Source organism: Metopolophium dirhodum, chromosome 1 (assembly GCF_019925205.1).
Source record: "Metopolophium dirhodum isolate CAU chromosome 1, ASM1992520v1, whole genome shotgun sequence".
Classification (NCBI taxonomy): Eukaryota; Metazoa; Arthropoda; class Insecta; order Hemiptera; family Aphididae; genus Metopolophium; species Metopolophium dirhodum.
This window is the reverse complement of record NC_083560.1, coordinates 56,992,247-57,009,718: the sequence shown is the minus strand read 5'-3', so window position 1 is coordinate 57,009,718 and position 17,472 is coordinate 56,992,247. Positions and strand designations below refer to the sequence as shown.

At 31.9% G+C, this 17,472-nt stretch overlaps 1 protein-coding gene across 6 annotated transcripts in view; it reads right to left on the bottom strand.

Annotated features, from left to right (window-relative positions):
- Positions 1–17,472, bottom strand: part of LOC132936236 (uncharacterized) — a 60,727-nt gene that overhangs the window by 23,826 nt on the left and 19,429 nt on the right. For all 6 annotated transcript variants that reach the window (XM_061002925.1, XM_061002926.1, XM_061002927.1 and 3 more), the window contains exon 2: positions 8,166–8,385. In XM_061002925.1, coding sequence (XP_060858908.1) covers positions 8,166–8,385 — 220 coding nt within the window. The remainder of the gene's footprint in view (positions 1–8,165; positions 8,386–17,472) is intronic.

Below are 17,472 nucleotides of genomic sequence, written 5' to 3'. Positions count from 1 at the left end.
ACACAATTTTATACTTACTATAGTTGTGGTATCATAGGTTACTATCATAGGCATAAATAACCCATTTTTTTAGAGATGACAACGACTAAATAATTAATATATATGCAGAGGGGTAATTAATTATATTACATATTAGCTTCTATATGAAGGTCCAAAACTAGCAAATACCCGGCCCAACGGCGGCCCGCTAATGACAAGAGGGGGCAAATGCCCACCCTGCCCCCCCCCACAATGATGCTACTGATAAATAGAGGTGTGTTATGGGCAATGGACTTATTATGGGCATTAGGGCCTATGGGTCAGTTTAATTATGGAAAACATAACTTCTTCTAAAATATTAATTGACTTCAGCCAATGGGTTTTCATTGGGGATAGAATACACAAAACTTATCAGATTTGTTTATAAGGCCATATAATATAATGATATCAATTTCGGGATCAAATATTTTTCTTAAAACCAACTACATTATTTACAACAGTTTTGTATCATAGTAATATTCTAATTATAAATAGTAAGCTAAAATATTTATATGACGTTTTCAGAATTGCAAATGAAATGCATTGAAATTAAATTTTGGTTAAGACTTTTGAAAATAATTGAATATATAATTAAAATACCTACGGTATGAGTGTAACCATACATTAAAATTTAAAAATTGTATCTATCTAAAATTATAACTATACATTTTAAAGTTAAAATTATGTATATGTAAACAATTTATTGAAAAATAAAATATATAAAGTGAGAAATATTATTAAAAGTAATATAGCTCTGATAACTATATATTATTAATTATTATATTTATAAAATATACTTGTAATTATTATTATTATTATTATTGTTATTATTATTATTGTTATTGTTATTATTATTATAAAATGATAACATTAACGTTATATATTTTATCAAAACAAACAAAATTATGTCAGTGCACCACAATAAAACTATTTCATGTTTACTAAATTAATTATTTCATATTTCGTCATTACTTTGTGAAAATAACTTTAGTAAACTACATTCTATTTTATATACTGAATTACATTCTAATGTAATTTTGAATGAAACTGAATAGTGTTTATGTATATACCTATTACAAAATTGTTGAAGTAAATATATATATAAAGTTATTTTAAACTTGAAATTGAATGGTTTTAATATTAAAAGTAAAAATATGTATTCAAATTAAAAATGCCATTAAATTAAATTTCATATATTTACATATTTAAAGTTAGTCCTGTTTTGTATTTAAAACCAATTTGGATAAAACTACGTACAAGTTGTATCGAATAGATAAATAGATTACACCAATATAGATCCTTACAGACCTTAAGTATTTCGAATACCTATATAGGTACTACACATAAAAAGTATTCCAACGTTTTAAAAATAGTTGCTAACGTCATCAACAGATGCAATACTATAGCAGTTTAACATGTGTTAAATACATTTTAAACTTTTTGAAATGTCTATCTATTATTGCTTAAATTTAAATACAAGCATTTAATGATTTAATCAACAAAATTCTTTTCACGCTTATGGTAAACAAACGCTTACTAAATAATAAATACTACAATGCTAAGATTAAAACAGTCTTATTCTTTACAATAAATAAAATTAGTTTAAGTTCAAAACTAGTTTCGAAGAAATATTTTAAGAGTACCTACTTGGAAGTTGGAATACATGAAAACACTTCAAAATCCGAAGCAATTCTACAAAATAAATTATATCTTCACTACCAACAGAACCTCATGAAATACTAGACTTCAAATATTTTATCATAATTATTCGCTTGAATATATCTCAGATATTAAAACTATCTCAAAAATAGTATACGATGTATTTGATAGTTTGATCCAGAAATCATGTATAATGTTCGATTGTCAATTACTAATCGTAGTTGTATAGCCTAACCAAAATAATACAAATTAAATCCAAAAAATTATAACAAAAATTAATATATTAATATATAAAATACAGAATAGGTAGACTCATCTTTCATTCCAAAAATAAATTGTTAGCTCAACTTGGTTTGTCCAAAAATGGTTGATTATAGTAAATACGTTCTTGTTTTTGTGATTTTCTTAAAAACAATTTAGATGCTATGAGTCAACATTCCAATTCATACGTAAAGTAGGCATGAGATTTTTTTAATTTCTATACTGACTTTCAAAAATCACATTGTGTTCAAATTTTTTCCAAACTTAAATACCACAAAGATTCAATAATAATGGATCAATCAAAATTAGTTGGTTAATCTTTATGTTACAGGATATAGTCTTAAATTTTATATCGATTAATGTTTAGGGATTTATCAGTTTTTATCATATAAATATTATGAGTATGGTACAGTATAATTATACTGAAAACATGGGCATTATGCCATTGTCCAACGGTTAACTACGCCGGCTGGCTTTGACGCTACTTCCAAAATTATTGCCAAAAACCTTAAAAAAAACTTAATTTTTTAAGAAAAAAAAAACTATACATAAAACATACATAACATAACGCAATATACATAATATAACATTATAACGTTATTTATAAAAATTACATATTTTGGAAATTAATAATTTTACATGTTTGGCACTTGCTTACTCACGTCATCGCTTCATATCACAAATCAAAAACAATCTTCGATTTCCCATGAAACGCTACATCAAATTAGGTCACATGATAATAATACACTAAGCAAAAAGTGCTTTTTTTTTGCATATGTGTATGATGTTCTGTGCTTGGCACTCGCTAGTCATTTTTAAGTCTGATATAGGTAATTGGTTCATGAGATAACGCAATCATCATTCATCTAGTAATATCACACAACATCTGTTTTTGGAGCCAAAAATATGCTTGTGTTATATTTATATAAGTTGATTATATAATTAAAATCTTATAAAGATAAAATCAAACAAATGTCAAGAATGTTTTTAATTCAAAATTTATAAATTGAGATCAAAAATGATCAATGGTCTTTGAAAAACATTTTATACTCACATAGTCACATACTTAATCAATTTTTTTATATTTAATCGTCTTAGTGATTCGTTTTGAGACTAGAATTTATTCTCAAAGTTACGACAAAATGGCTAAATGAAAGTTTTTATGGACCGTTTGAATATAAAAATATTTATAAAATATAAACTGTTTAATTTGCAGTTATCTAAAAAACTACGGGAAACTTCCTAAAACTCCTTATGCAAATGTGCTCATGAATACGATATGTGATCAATATTTAATCAAAAAACTATAAGAACTATAATTGTCTATTAAAATACTTAGGTAGGTACATATTGTTTACGAATTTTGAGTAGTTCGTTGTATATTCATTAAGTGTTGCCATTAAAAAAATTAAAGTTATAAAGGATGAAACTAGCCTTTCAAGTAATATGTAATACATATTGTATTCTGCCAGATGTAGTTTTGATAATATAAATACAATATGAAATGAAATAATAATGAATACATAATCAAATATATTACGTATAAAAATTAAGTAGGTACCTCCATAATATTATGTAATTATTAAATGATGGATTTTTATGCATATTTTTTTTCTAAGTTAGTAGGTACTACTTTCAAAGTTGGATGCAAATTTGTTTTATCAACTTTAAAAAACGTATGCAAAGTTTTAAGTTGCATATATATTTGCATATTTTGATGAATTTTTCTATAGATGCATAAATTTGATATATTATAGTGCACAATTTGGATATATTTTTCAAGTTTATCTATTTAAATATTTTTTTTTTAATTTTATGAAAATAGCCAGCACAAAAATAAAGAAAGATGCTTTAAAGTTCAAATTTTATTTAAAACAAAAAAATAAAATTTTAGTTTTTAGATTTATTTTTGATTTATATAGAAAAAACTCAATCATAACTTCGATTCCTAATTTTCTACTTGATATATGTAAAACCCTCATCCCATAATTATTATAAAATACTTTGAAAAGATAAATTATAAAGTATTAATGATGTAATTATAATATTTAAAAATGAAAATTAATAAAAATAAATATATATATTTATACAGTTTAATTTAATATTATAATAATAAATACATTTTTTTTATACACATATCCATTCAATAATTATGAAATTATGAAAAGTTAACTTGAGTTTAATGTAAAAATATATTATATATTTTGTATTATATTACCGAAATGCTAGAACAATATTGATTTGCTACCGGGTTTCTTTAAAAAAAGTAATCAATAATAAAATCAAAAAAAATCATCATCCAATAACTTAAAGATTCTTGTGGCACTTCTAAACTTAGTTTCTACAATTAAAATAACTAATCCATATTATAAATTTTAACCGTATAAATATACGCAGATAATAAAAGTTACATTTAAACAAAGAAAACAAAATAGTAATTAAATAACATAATAACTTTGGCCATTGTCAAAGCAATGAGGCAATTTTAGCGTATCTAGAATGTTTTCGAGGGAGGTTTCATCAATCATCATACAATATGAATAAGTTATAGAAATACAATGTACCTACCTACTTATAATTTTATATATTTGTTTTAAAATAAATATGTGTCTACTGTTTAGTGAATAATGCAATATAATTATATATTTTAGTTTTAACATTATCAACATTCTTTAATAGTGATTGAGCTTGAGCGTTCTATGAAATTTGGAAAAATCATAAGTGATAACAAAACAGTATTAATTCATTACTTTAACTGACACTTTTGATCAAAAAAGAATGTGTCCAATTTTATAAAGTTATGCAAATCAAATATTACGTCATGCTACATGACGGGAATTGTCTTGTTATTTACAACCCTATGTACCTATACTAGGAATGTAAGATACTGTCTCTATAAGTATACCTTTAAAACATAGTGAAATAATTATGAAAACAATTTCAGTTTCCAATAAGTATGAATTTTTATTTTAAAAATTGAAAACTGAAGGCACTTAGGATAATATAGATCACTTATAAATTACTATTTTTTTTAAGTTTTAAGACTAAGTGGATTTTGATGTGCAGTGATTTATTTTTGTATGTGTAAACATAATATATATCATAAAAAAATTCTTTGATCTACAATTTTGAGGGAGGTCTCTGATAAAAAATTGTATCTAGATTGAACTTTTGAGAGGTCAAAATAATCAGGAAAAAATAACTAAGGAAAATAGTAATTTTTTACGCAATACCAGTTTTCAGAAAATTTAATTTTGTTTTTTCACTTTTTGGTGTAACTCAAAAATGAATAAACAAAGATATTCGACATTTTTTCCAAATGTTTGTATCAGCATTTTATACACACATCATAATATTTTAAGCTAAATATAGACATTTAACATTTTTGATTTATTTTTCTATAAATGTCGATAAAAAATGTCCACCCGTTCAAAAACCTTGAAAATGTAATACAAGGTTCCTCATAGTTGGTATTACTAGGTTAGTTTAAAAAAAAAGTTGAGCGTGTTCCATAAATATTTTTTATGCAAATGAAGTTTAAATTTTAATGAAATAGAATATTCATGCGTAAAATAACGATTTCTCATCAAACGATAATCTTATTTTGTTGTAAATCAAAAATGAATAATTGTAAATACTTGAAATGTTTATTAAATTTTTATATTATCAATTTCCACACACACCTAGTATTATTTGCAAAATATTTTGACTCTTTTTGAGTTATTTATAGACATTTACTATATTTTTTAGTATTTTTTCTATAAATATCTTTTGATAAACATAATTCAGCCTGGTAAAACATTTGAAAAATTATAACAAAGTTATATAAGTTTCATATGTTTTATTTTTTTTATAGTTTTATGAGTTTTTATTATAGCTATTTAAAAATATTTAACATACATATATAGGTACGTTTTTTATTTTAGACACCGGAGTTCAAATTTGAACGAAATTTGATATTTAACGAAAAATAACGATTATAGTTATTTTGTTGTAATTAAAAAATATTTCTGGTGAGGATTTGAAACTTCTCTCAAAATCGTTATATTTTCGTATGAAATGATTAATTATTAAATTCAAATTTGACACATCCATTAAGTACACTGTAACGATTACCGTGACCTACTCAATGACGATGTACACTCAACTACTACTGTACATCAAAGTGGTTTCCTACTTTCCCCCTTTTCTTGTTTATATTTATATTTATAATATTAAGGTAGATTTTAAAATGTACGCCCAATAATAGGTTTGTTTAAAGCGAAATTATATCAACAGTTAACATGTACCTAATATCTAGATAGTATTTAATTTAATAAGTTAATAATTTATATTCAATAACTTGATATATAGTTCAACATTCGTCTTTTATAATATTGGTAAACTACTATTTTGATTGCAGTTTGCCAACAAATACAATAATGAATAAAACAATTAATAAAATGATAAAAATACGATTTCTAGGCTTTAGCTATGTATAGTGTGCAAAATCGTTAAATCAGTGGCACGTGTTTTATGTCTAAAAATCTATAGGTACCTACGTCATATAGTTTTATAATCAAAACAAATTGCAGTCAACATTGTGGGCGGTAAGATAAATCAAAACAACATTAATCTTTTATCATAATATAATTAACAATCGAGTAGGTATATATTCGTGTTTTTAATGTGGAACAACGATAACTTTGGTGTATATAGTTGCTGTTTATACCCTATACCGGATGGATAAACGCGGCGATTTGTCGATGGTTTGCGCATTAGTCTACCAATGTCGATAGCCAATACAACGGACGGCGGGCGGATTTCGCTGCAGTTAAATGTATTAGTCGGCTATTGTGTGTTGACACGGAAAGGGCCGCATAATTAAAAGCCCCGTCAGCGTTAACTGATAAAACTACCACGGTTGACTTTATGCGTTACGAACTTTAACGAATGAATATATATTACAAAAATAGGGCTTGGATTTTAAAGCCCTAAAAAATCACGAAAAATACGTTCAAAAATGTATTTAAAAAAAGTTATTTTTCATCGGAATCGTGTAGTTGTACAATTATGTTTTTTTTTTTCAGAAGACACTATAATGAATGTATACCTACCTATTTTTATCGCTTCTTAACTCTTTAATTATTTGTGTATATTTAATCGGTGGCTGACGAGTATTGCATAATATTTACTACACGTTTGATACTATTTGATCACTATGTACCTATACCAATATGTTGGATTTATTAAAACAATATATTTTGTACAATATATACTTAGGACAAAAATGTGCGCCAAAAAAATTGCACCAAAAAGTTGAATTTGACATTTGTCAATAAATTCAAAATAAAGCTACGAATAAAAATATGATTAAGATAATCAGGATCCTCTAAAACACATTTTCCACTTACGGAGCTAAGGGTTATTAAACACCAGAAAACGAATGACATTGCATTAAAAACTCAGTCTAATTTCAACCTATATTTTATAATTGTAAGTTATAATTATAATGGTGAGATCGCAGATTGTGAGAACAACGTTTCCGGCAGCCTGCTCGTAGTTTAAATAAATAAGTTACGAATGGCTAAGGATCGTAAGATTATACTTGCAGTCTAAACGTGTAAGAACTAAGAACTACGAAGCGTGTCGGGATATAAATTGCAGAGGCCGCGAAGTGTTGGGCGTTATAGATGAATATAATAGTATCGGTGTGTTATGAATATTATAATATTAAATCTGAAAGCAATAAGAACATAAATCATCGCATTTGGGAAACGATTTGATTAAATCCGCCCTTCGCTCGACATAACACTTTTCCGAAAATTGTCACCGTTCGTTGTCAGTCTTTTCTTATGCTCTTAGCGGGGATAGGTAGGTACTATTGATAAAAAAAAATCGAAAAATAACTTTTCGAGTGCCATTGAGATTTCTTGTCTGAGAAAGTGCTACGTGAAACTCTTAGAGCACGGCGCTGTTTCCGTCCAAAAAGGTGTTCACGTTAAGTACAACCAATATTCTCGCTTCGCTTGGAATTAAAAAAAATATAATACATTAAGTACACCGTTGCAATAAGATATAAATCAACAACAGCGTACAGGTCACCAGGCAAAATACAGTTATTGGCTATTATAAATATTTATAAAATTCAATTTATTTCACAGGGTTGTTGTTCGTATACAAGACGTCAAGTCTACATTATTATTATTATTATTATTTACCACGACTGGGTGTTTTGTTCGACTTACCTGTCATACCTGTCGGTGTACCCTTCTCGGTGCGGCTGTGTCGTGCGAGGCCCACCGGAATACAGGAATATCCTGCTCGCTCCTCGGTACCATTTCACGGAGTGAACTGTTCCACACTGGGTGGTCATCTCGAATCCCGTGGTCACGTTGTTGGGTTCCAGTTCGCAGGGTAAAAACGCCGACTGTCCTATGCGTGCGTTTATGTCGCTTTGCTGTTCGCCTGTATTATGCAAACAAAACAAATCAATCACGAAACTTAACGACAATTTATTACTACGCAAGTATATAATATTATATGTAGGTGTATTATAGTGACACACATGACCTTTATATTATTATATTTAGGGCTGGGATTTCACTATAAAAATGTATTTCTCGATGCTTAAAAGTAAAAAAAAAATGATACTTAAATTTAAAAATATTTTTTAAATATTAATATTTAAATTAGGTAGACAGGTATTGTGAAAAGAAAAATAAACACGCAATTGCAAATGGAGTTGCATGTATATGCGAGAATATTATATAGCAACTGATTGACTGTGAAGGTAAGATAGTAAAAAAAAATTAAAATATAGAAATATGGTTGACGCCTCTTTAATTATTTGTAGAAATTAGAATGGCGGTCGATGAGCGTTATTAATGTATATTTCACCTATATAACTCACGTAGTCACGGTTGTCTTTTATAATATCTGGCCATCGAGCATTATAATATGTATTACCAATTACACCAATAATTTGAATATTTTTATTTTTTGAAATATGCTCCAAAACTTGAAAAATTCAAATAAATGCAAAATAAAAATTATAATAAAATAATCAGTATTACTAAAACACTGTTTCCTGGAGCTATGACTTAAAATTTCAGAAAAAAATTACAGCCCTAATTATAAAGTTATTGCAACGTCTCGCTGCAGTGTACTCAATGTTGTCGAGTTTAATCAATGACGTGTAATGTGTGTTATCGGCTGTATAACGATTATATTATTATGTGTTAACGAGTATGAAGTGGTATATATACCTATATATATTAAAATTTATATTTTATATTATATAGTATGTAACCTAGCCAGTGTGGTGATGGGTTATGACGGGGTGGCAGAAAGGGCATCGAGATAAATCGTTAAATTAGTATAGTACGTTTAAGGGCCATTCAAAGGATATCCGTTTCGTTACAACCGGGCCTTCTGCGTATCCGCCGTCCAATCGCGGGACATAGACGATGTACAGCGGATTATTTCCTTTCCGGCGTAACGGCGGTAAAATGGCCGCGGCAATAATCATTGTTAACGATTATTTTAACGACGGCGGTTCCGATTTCTATATAATAATAATAATAATAATAATAATAATAATAATAATATATAATGTTCTAGAATATTTATCGCCGACCACTTCGCCCCAGCTCCGTTGTATACATTATATTATAGCCACCTGCAGCGATTTATAATAATAATAATAATAATAACAACAACAATAATAATAATATCGCTGAGTTCATTTATCGTGAATAACCATAGTACGCGGTATTATTGTAGTAGTATATCATCGCGTACATACATATATACGCACCAGAGAATCGGAGGGATGATGGAAATGGGATTGCACAACAGTCGTGATTGCGTATTGTATTACGCGACGAGTGGTCGCCAAATGATTTATTGTGTATACTATATAATATTATGGTACATTATATAGGTACATATTTAGTTATAACCCATATTATACATTTATACATGGCCGAAAATTGCCAATCGGCGACATCGTTGTGGCGGTCGTTTTCGCGGTGTATTATACATTTATACCAACGTCATAAATATTGGACTCGGGTAATATTAAAACTATTCTATATTCCTATATTATTATACATGAGATTAACATTTTTTTGCGTCCCATCGATGGTGTATTAAAATTAAAATTAAAATTATTTCTAATATCTAATTTAAATTAGATAAAAATATGTGTTGACTAACAGTAGGTATAGCATGTATAGAGGTACTCGATTCAAACATAAACGATAAACATATACTGTTATAATAATTATTTATGCGCATATTCCATATACATCAGATATATTCCCCTCATTGTTTTAATTTGAAATTTCAAATATATTATTTTACAGAAATTAACAACATATGAAAATATTTGTAAAATCTTTTTTTTTCGCTTTATGTGATTTATATGAAATACTATTAATTAAGGCACACATTTATCTCTTTTTAGTGTTAATTTTACTATTTCTAAAAGTAGGTACGAGTGTATATACGACGTGATGGACACCAACAGTCATTTTTAGTGCGCAAGACATTCGTGCCCTTAACTCGGAGCAATTTATTTTTACCGAAAAACTGGTGTGTGTGCGTGTAACGAGGAGATAACACGGATTTTCGGATTCGATTATCGTGGTAAATAAAAGTTAATCATATAAATTGCAATTTTCAACTATAAGTACACCGGCAGTCAAACGACTAGTAGAAGACGCGATAATTTCAGAAAAATCAAATAAAGCGGCAACGATGCCCATCATCGGGGTGTTTAATATTATGCAGTTACTCAGGCGTCAAATACGCTATTGAAGGTGTTCAAATAAACGACATCACATAATTGGATCGTTCTTTGAAATGTACACACCATGATAATAATAATAATAATAATAATATGCTGTTATACAGACATCAGCCGCACGCTTATAAATATATATTATATACGATACACGATACAGTGCACACTTAATATATCATTTAAAAACATGTATGTATGGACTCCCATAATACGACTCCGGCACAGACGACGGCGCCCTCACGTACGATTGCATTTTCCGCCGAATTCTATATTATAACGACATCGTCTCGTTCCGACGTTATATAGTTAAGGAGATAGTGCAGCATGTATAGGTATCTACCTATATACATGCGACGACGCCGGCCTTTGAGTATAATATATAGAAATGCGTATACGACACCCGGCAAAAGGTCGGTCGGCGATGGGTTTCCCTCGGCGTGTAAGTTATTGGGGTGCCGTCGGAAACTTTACGCGCGACGTTCATTGCGTTTCGGCGGCGGCGGTGGCTTCGGGGATTGGGCGGGTCGGCGGCGGCCGTATATAATATATAACGCGGTAGTCGAAGTAATTCCGAGATGCTCGCCCGGCCGTATTTCTCGTCCTCGTCCGAATAAACTTATTCGTAAATTTATACCCCTGTGATATATATATATATGTATTATAATATACCTATGTATATACACGAGAGCCGGCGGCATTGGTTAAAGGTGCCTAGGTTATATACCAAAACACCCACATACATATGCGGGCTTATTACATTGTCTAATGTGTATATATTGTATTATATTGTAATGTAGGTGCTCGCGTTTACACAATATGAGGGTAAGTCGTCGTCGTCATAATATTATAATCTCCGTTTAAACATATATATATTATGTTTATGTACCTATTCAAACAAACGCGGTGTTAAAATCACAGACACCTGCAACAGCACACAACTATTATATTGTTATCACACGGTCCATATTATTGGAATTAATATTTATATTACATAGGTAGGTACTATGATACATATATAGTATATAGCCGGTCGACCGTATAGTCACATCTGTCCACCTTCCTACCTATACATATAATATGTGTACATATATGCACAACTGCGCCTCGTGATAAATCGCCGTTTTGGCCGTGTGTAGGTATATACGTAAAGCGGTTTCGCGTCGGTATACGAATATATTATTATTATAATTTATAACACGCCAAATATATTCCACCGCGTTTTTATGTAAAAATATTCTTATGCGCGCGTATATCGGTACCGCAACCGCTGTCAAGTCCCATCACGCCGCGGTTAAACGGGCGCTAACGACGTCGTTATGCTATAATGTAATATACGCACGTCGTACCTACACGCTTCTTTTTCGACGACGGATAATTACTATAAATCGCACCGACACAATAATAATAATAATATAATATATTATGTAATATATGTATCATAATACCCACCTACCCATTGTATATTATTACATTATACGCGACGCATATATATAAGCACACCTGCCGAACAGCTTCACCCGCAAACCTCGAATTTTTGGGCAAAGAATTTTTACCTACTGATAATAATTTTTAAAATGCCAGTGCACAAATGATTAATATCGTGTTATGCGCCCATCGCGGTCCAGCGGACAATACATTATTTATCTATAACATGATCGTCAAATTTTTTTTTTTGTTTCTTTTTGATCTCTATTTTTACGATTTTGGTGACAATGACCATGAATTTTAGTCACATATTGTATTTACAAATTATTTTAATGAAATGTTAGATTATATGTTACAGTAAAAGTAGGTACCATATAGGTATTTGATTACTAAAAATAAGAAAAAAAACAGTGGAAAGATTTTCATTTGATTTAAATGGGTAGGTATTGCATCTTTAAATTACATTGTATAAATTGTTTGATTAAATTGTTTTGATTTGAAGGGTTTGGTCGTATAGCCCCGAGGGATGAGTAGTTGAGGTTTTCGGAAATGTCGAGGTTGAGTCGGTCCAGACGGGACATTCGGTTAGAAATTAGGATGATGTGTATTGACTTTTATTATTATCCCATGATACCACAGGCTCCGCACGAGGGTGTCTCTCACCCTTACAGCCATTAAGTATCCCCAGATTGTCAAATGTTATAATATTATATTAGTCGCCGTTTATAATACAATAATCATACCTCATATTATATACGTAATAGTATGTTTTCTTTGATAAAAAAAATTCTACTCGTTAGTCGTTCATTATAATATATAATAGGTAGCACTGTGTACACGCTTTATTGTCATCCAAAGACCGCGCTTTTGTGATTATAATATACGAAGTGTATAACAACAAATAACGTAAACATTAATACTGTAGTATACCACTGGTCTGCACCACACACACGCACCACACAAGCACCACACACGCACCACACACACCACATCACACACCGCACAGACTCGCGCTCGTACGTACCGCGGAGAAATACGTTTCCGCGGGACGCGCCGCCGCCGCCGCGTCTCGAACACGCACTGCGGTCGCTGCCACGGCCATTATACGCACGGTATATGGCTGGTACCTCTACCTATATATATATATTATACACCTGACCTACCTACCGATATATATCTGTATTATACACTCGTATACTATAAATCGCGTACTTGGACGTACACGCGTATAATATACTATGTACCTATAGATATATATTATGTGTATAAGTATCGTGTACGGTTGTTTGTGATGCGCTCTCGTGCAGCGTTCCGGAGGGATTCGCGTTACCGGTTGTGGCGGGCGGGGCGGGCGACGGGTGTTTAAAATTCTCTTTGGCCCCGCGCCCGTAATATTATTCGGTATATACGAACGCACACACACACACACACACACACACCCGCGCGGCACACAAGCGGTATCGATCGACCGCTCTTTTCCTGCGAGTAATTAATTAACGACCGAATGGAAGAGGGTATATATATATTATATACATATTACGCGTACGCGCCGCCTCGGAAAGTTTTCGTCTCTCCACCCCTTCGCCCTCGTCCTCAACCGAAGCTCTCTTTCGCCCTGTCACCCTCTCGCCGCGTGTATATATTTATATGTATACTAATATATACTAATCGGTACACTACGCGGTTGTTGTTGTATTTAACCGCAGCCGCCGCCGCCGCCGCCACCACCGCCGCCGCCAACGCTGTTTGTTATTCGTCATTGTCATCGTCGTGTACTTACATAGAGTATAGTACGCACTCGTCGTCTTTTGTACATAATTATATAGTGCGAACCTTAAGCACCAACAATAACACACTCGTGTAAAATAATATCTAAGTCTACATACCGAATGCCAATCGATAAACATAAGTACGCGATAATTGGCGACGATGTTATTGGTATAGTATTTGATTTCTATGCGTAGTTTTTGACGGAGAAGATACGAAGAAGGAAAAAATACCGGAGAATTTGTTTCTTTTGTCAGATTTTTTCGTCGCAATCAGTAAGAACCGTCGTCGCGCGGCCGTAATTCGTATAATATTATATATACGAACGGTTTAGGTTCACCGTTCGCAGTCGTCGTCGTCGTAGTTTTATAAGGAATAATAATAACGATTTATTCGTCGGCCGCGGTGGCTTTCGCGCGTGGGTTTAACGACCCGCAGAGCCGTCTTCTGTCATACCTACGGCTAATGACGATATTGTCGACGGTATAGTTATATGTATTATTGGTAAAACGCGACGGGAGTGTAATGGACCGCGCAGCGACAGAGTTATTTGGATGGCACCACAACTACCTATAATATGTATATATATATATGAAATAACCACCGCGGCGACATAGGTACTCCTCGTTAGGCGCGAGCAGGTGTTTACATGGTCTCTGCGAATTCACGGAACCTCGGATTATACGCCATGGAAACTTTTTTTCTCTCGACTCGCTGGTCGAGCAAAAAACAAATTGCGATCCACTATAAACGAAATAACCTGCTGGGATTATATATAATATAATGTAATCTGCAGTGCATATCACGACGGCGATAAAAATCAATATAGACGGGTTCGCTTCCGCAGGCTGATTGAGACCGCTTTTCGTGATGTTCCATGTCCATCCATCAACACAAATCTGCAGCACTGAACACGCGTTTGGTTTGGGGGAAAAGCTGAAATATTTCAATCCACCTCACGTGCGTAGTAGAGAGAACTCATTTAGGGTAGAAATTATAAAATAATTAAAAACGCCTATATTATAACGGCGGAATCGAATCGAATTTATAACACGAGAAACACTTGATAGATCAAGAGATTATTATCTCAATATTTTACTCTCGTATGGTGTGCAAAGTGTGAATCAAAATCGGAATTATGCGCTCTCTGATGACATAACCGTTAACGACTTTTTTGCACACATATGTAAATTTAATATACAATCGGAATGGGAAAAAAATAACGTCGGGTTAAAATATGCATACTTCATATCTGACGACTGACGAACCATATATTATATTAAACAATATTATAACAGAGAACGGTCGATAATAATATTATAATATAGGTACGACAAAAATGTAGGTAGGTACGTGCATAATATAATAATATTATATTACAACCTACGTCGTTTGCTCATAAATATTTGATGAGTTTCTAATTGAATTTGGTTTTAAGCGTTTGTGGTCTCTCCGACATTCTGGAATTGAACGAAATATTATTATAATAATAATATTAAAATATTCGGATTTCGGAATGCTGCAAAAAGCTCGGGGCCGACGGTGAACATCAATCGAAATCACACAATGTGCACAAAGTCGGGGTGTTATAATAATATTAGGTACGGTCGACGTGGCAGCCAGCGTTTAGTCGTTTCAGCGCGGGACGATAATAATATATTGGACGACAATATCGGAAGATTCTCGAAAGTCTCTCTCGCGGAAGTCGGTCAACTGCTGCTGCGGCACACGACAAACAAAATAATTTATTAGCCACGTTGAAGTCGTCAGCCGTAGTCATCTCGGGGGGCGTACAAGATAATGTAAACGCCATCGGCGATGATGGCTGGGGTGACACGGAGGAGAATCAATTATAAATTACCGCGACGAGAGACGTTTTCGTTCGTCGACGTCCGCGTCGAGACCACGGCGGCGTATATTATAATTCCGGCGACGCGATTAAATAATGACGCCCCAGGCGTTATCGATAACGGGAAAACGCGGAATAATATAATAATATTATTACACGCGCGATGCGTATACAACCCGTGCATATTATACATATATACAAATAGGTATTCTCGTAGGATGTCGGAGAGGAAATTAACGACGCCGACGACTGCTGTTGCTGCTGCTGCGGAGATCCCACCCCTCCGCAATATGTTCCCTACCGTCAATCCCAACCATTAGAGAGCCAACCCTCGGCGATGCCCCGTAACCGCGTTCGAAAATCGCCAGAGGCTGCGAATAGGCGTCGGATATTATGATTTCTTCGACTACCATAATATGTGAGTGTGTGCGTGTGTGCGTGGGTGTGTGGGTGGTGGGTGATAGGGTGAGTGGGTGAGTGCACGTGCATATTATATTATTATTATTATTATTATTATTATATATATACCCTCGAGGCGCCAACGCGTTTCCTCGACCGAGCGGATATTTTATTTTATTTTTCTCGAGTTGTTCGCCAATCGGTTTATCGGCGTTTCTTTCGTTAACATTCGCGACTCTATGTTATTATATATACGTACACGCTATATTATAATATATCCGAAATCGTGTTTGCGTGAAATATCAAAGCGGGTACCTATATTATTTTCGAAGAAAAAAAATGTAAGCATTCGCCTTCGCGCGCAAATATAAACGAGAAAATAACATTATCGCCGCCGACTATAATGTATACGTATAATGTGATACGCCGCGCCTTTAAGCTTTTTTTCTTTCCCTAAAACATAAAATGATTTTCTATCTCGACGTTTATCGTATACGACTTTTGAGCCTCCAAAGCGATTCGTGTTCCGAAAACCAATATAACCGCACGATACGACGTACTGCTATTTACGAAAAATATATATTGGATATGCGCCTGAATGTCAAAGGTCAAACGAAAATCGTAAACGAATACTTGATTTTATTAAAAAAAAAATTGAGAATTCATAAAACGTTATTCTTTTTCGTGGTTTGATAATATTTTTCCTCATTAGGCATTTATTATTTACTGTAACACAAAGTGTATATACGAAAATATTATATACCTACAATTTTTAAAAATGTCACCGTAAACTTACTAAAATTAAAATTATTATTTGTTATTAATTATTATACTATACTAAATACGTCCGTTATAAATCATTGAAAGGATGCGTGTTCACGTAACTTGTAATTAAAAAGATCAACAATTATTACTTTAGTAGACTAATTTATCAATGAATTTATGAACCAGCTTAAAATCATAAGAGTTTGTTTAAACAATTTAAAAGAAAAGAAAAACTCTTTCAATAATTTGTAATTTATATCAAACTAAACATAATATATTTAAATATTAAATAAATATTCTATCACAATTTTTATTCAATCTACGTTGATGCATCTACATCGCAATATCTAAACATCTTGAGTATTTAAAGAAAGTAATTTACACGCCTTTAAGAATCTAACATAATGATTAATCCAAACAAATGCATCCAAGAGCAAAAATAGTATTTTTTTTATATTTATTCAGAAGGAGTCAAATGTAGAACACTGAAAAAATAACTGACATTAAAAATTACCCTAGGGCCTGGATCGACATCGATATA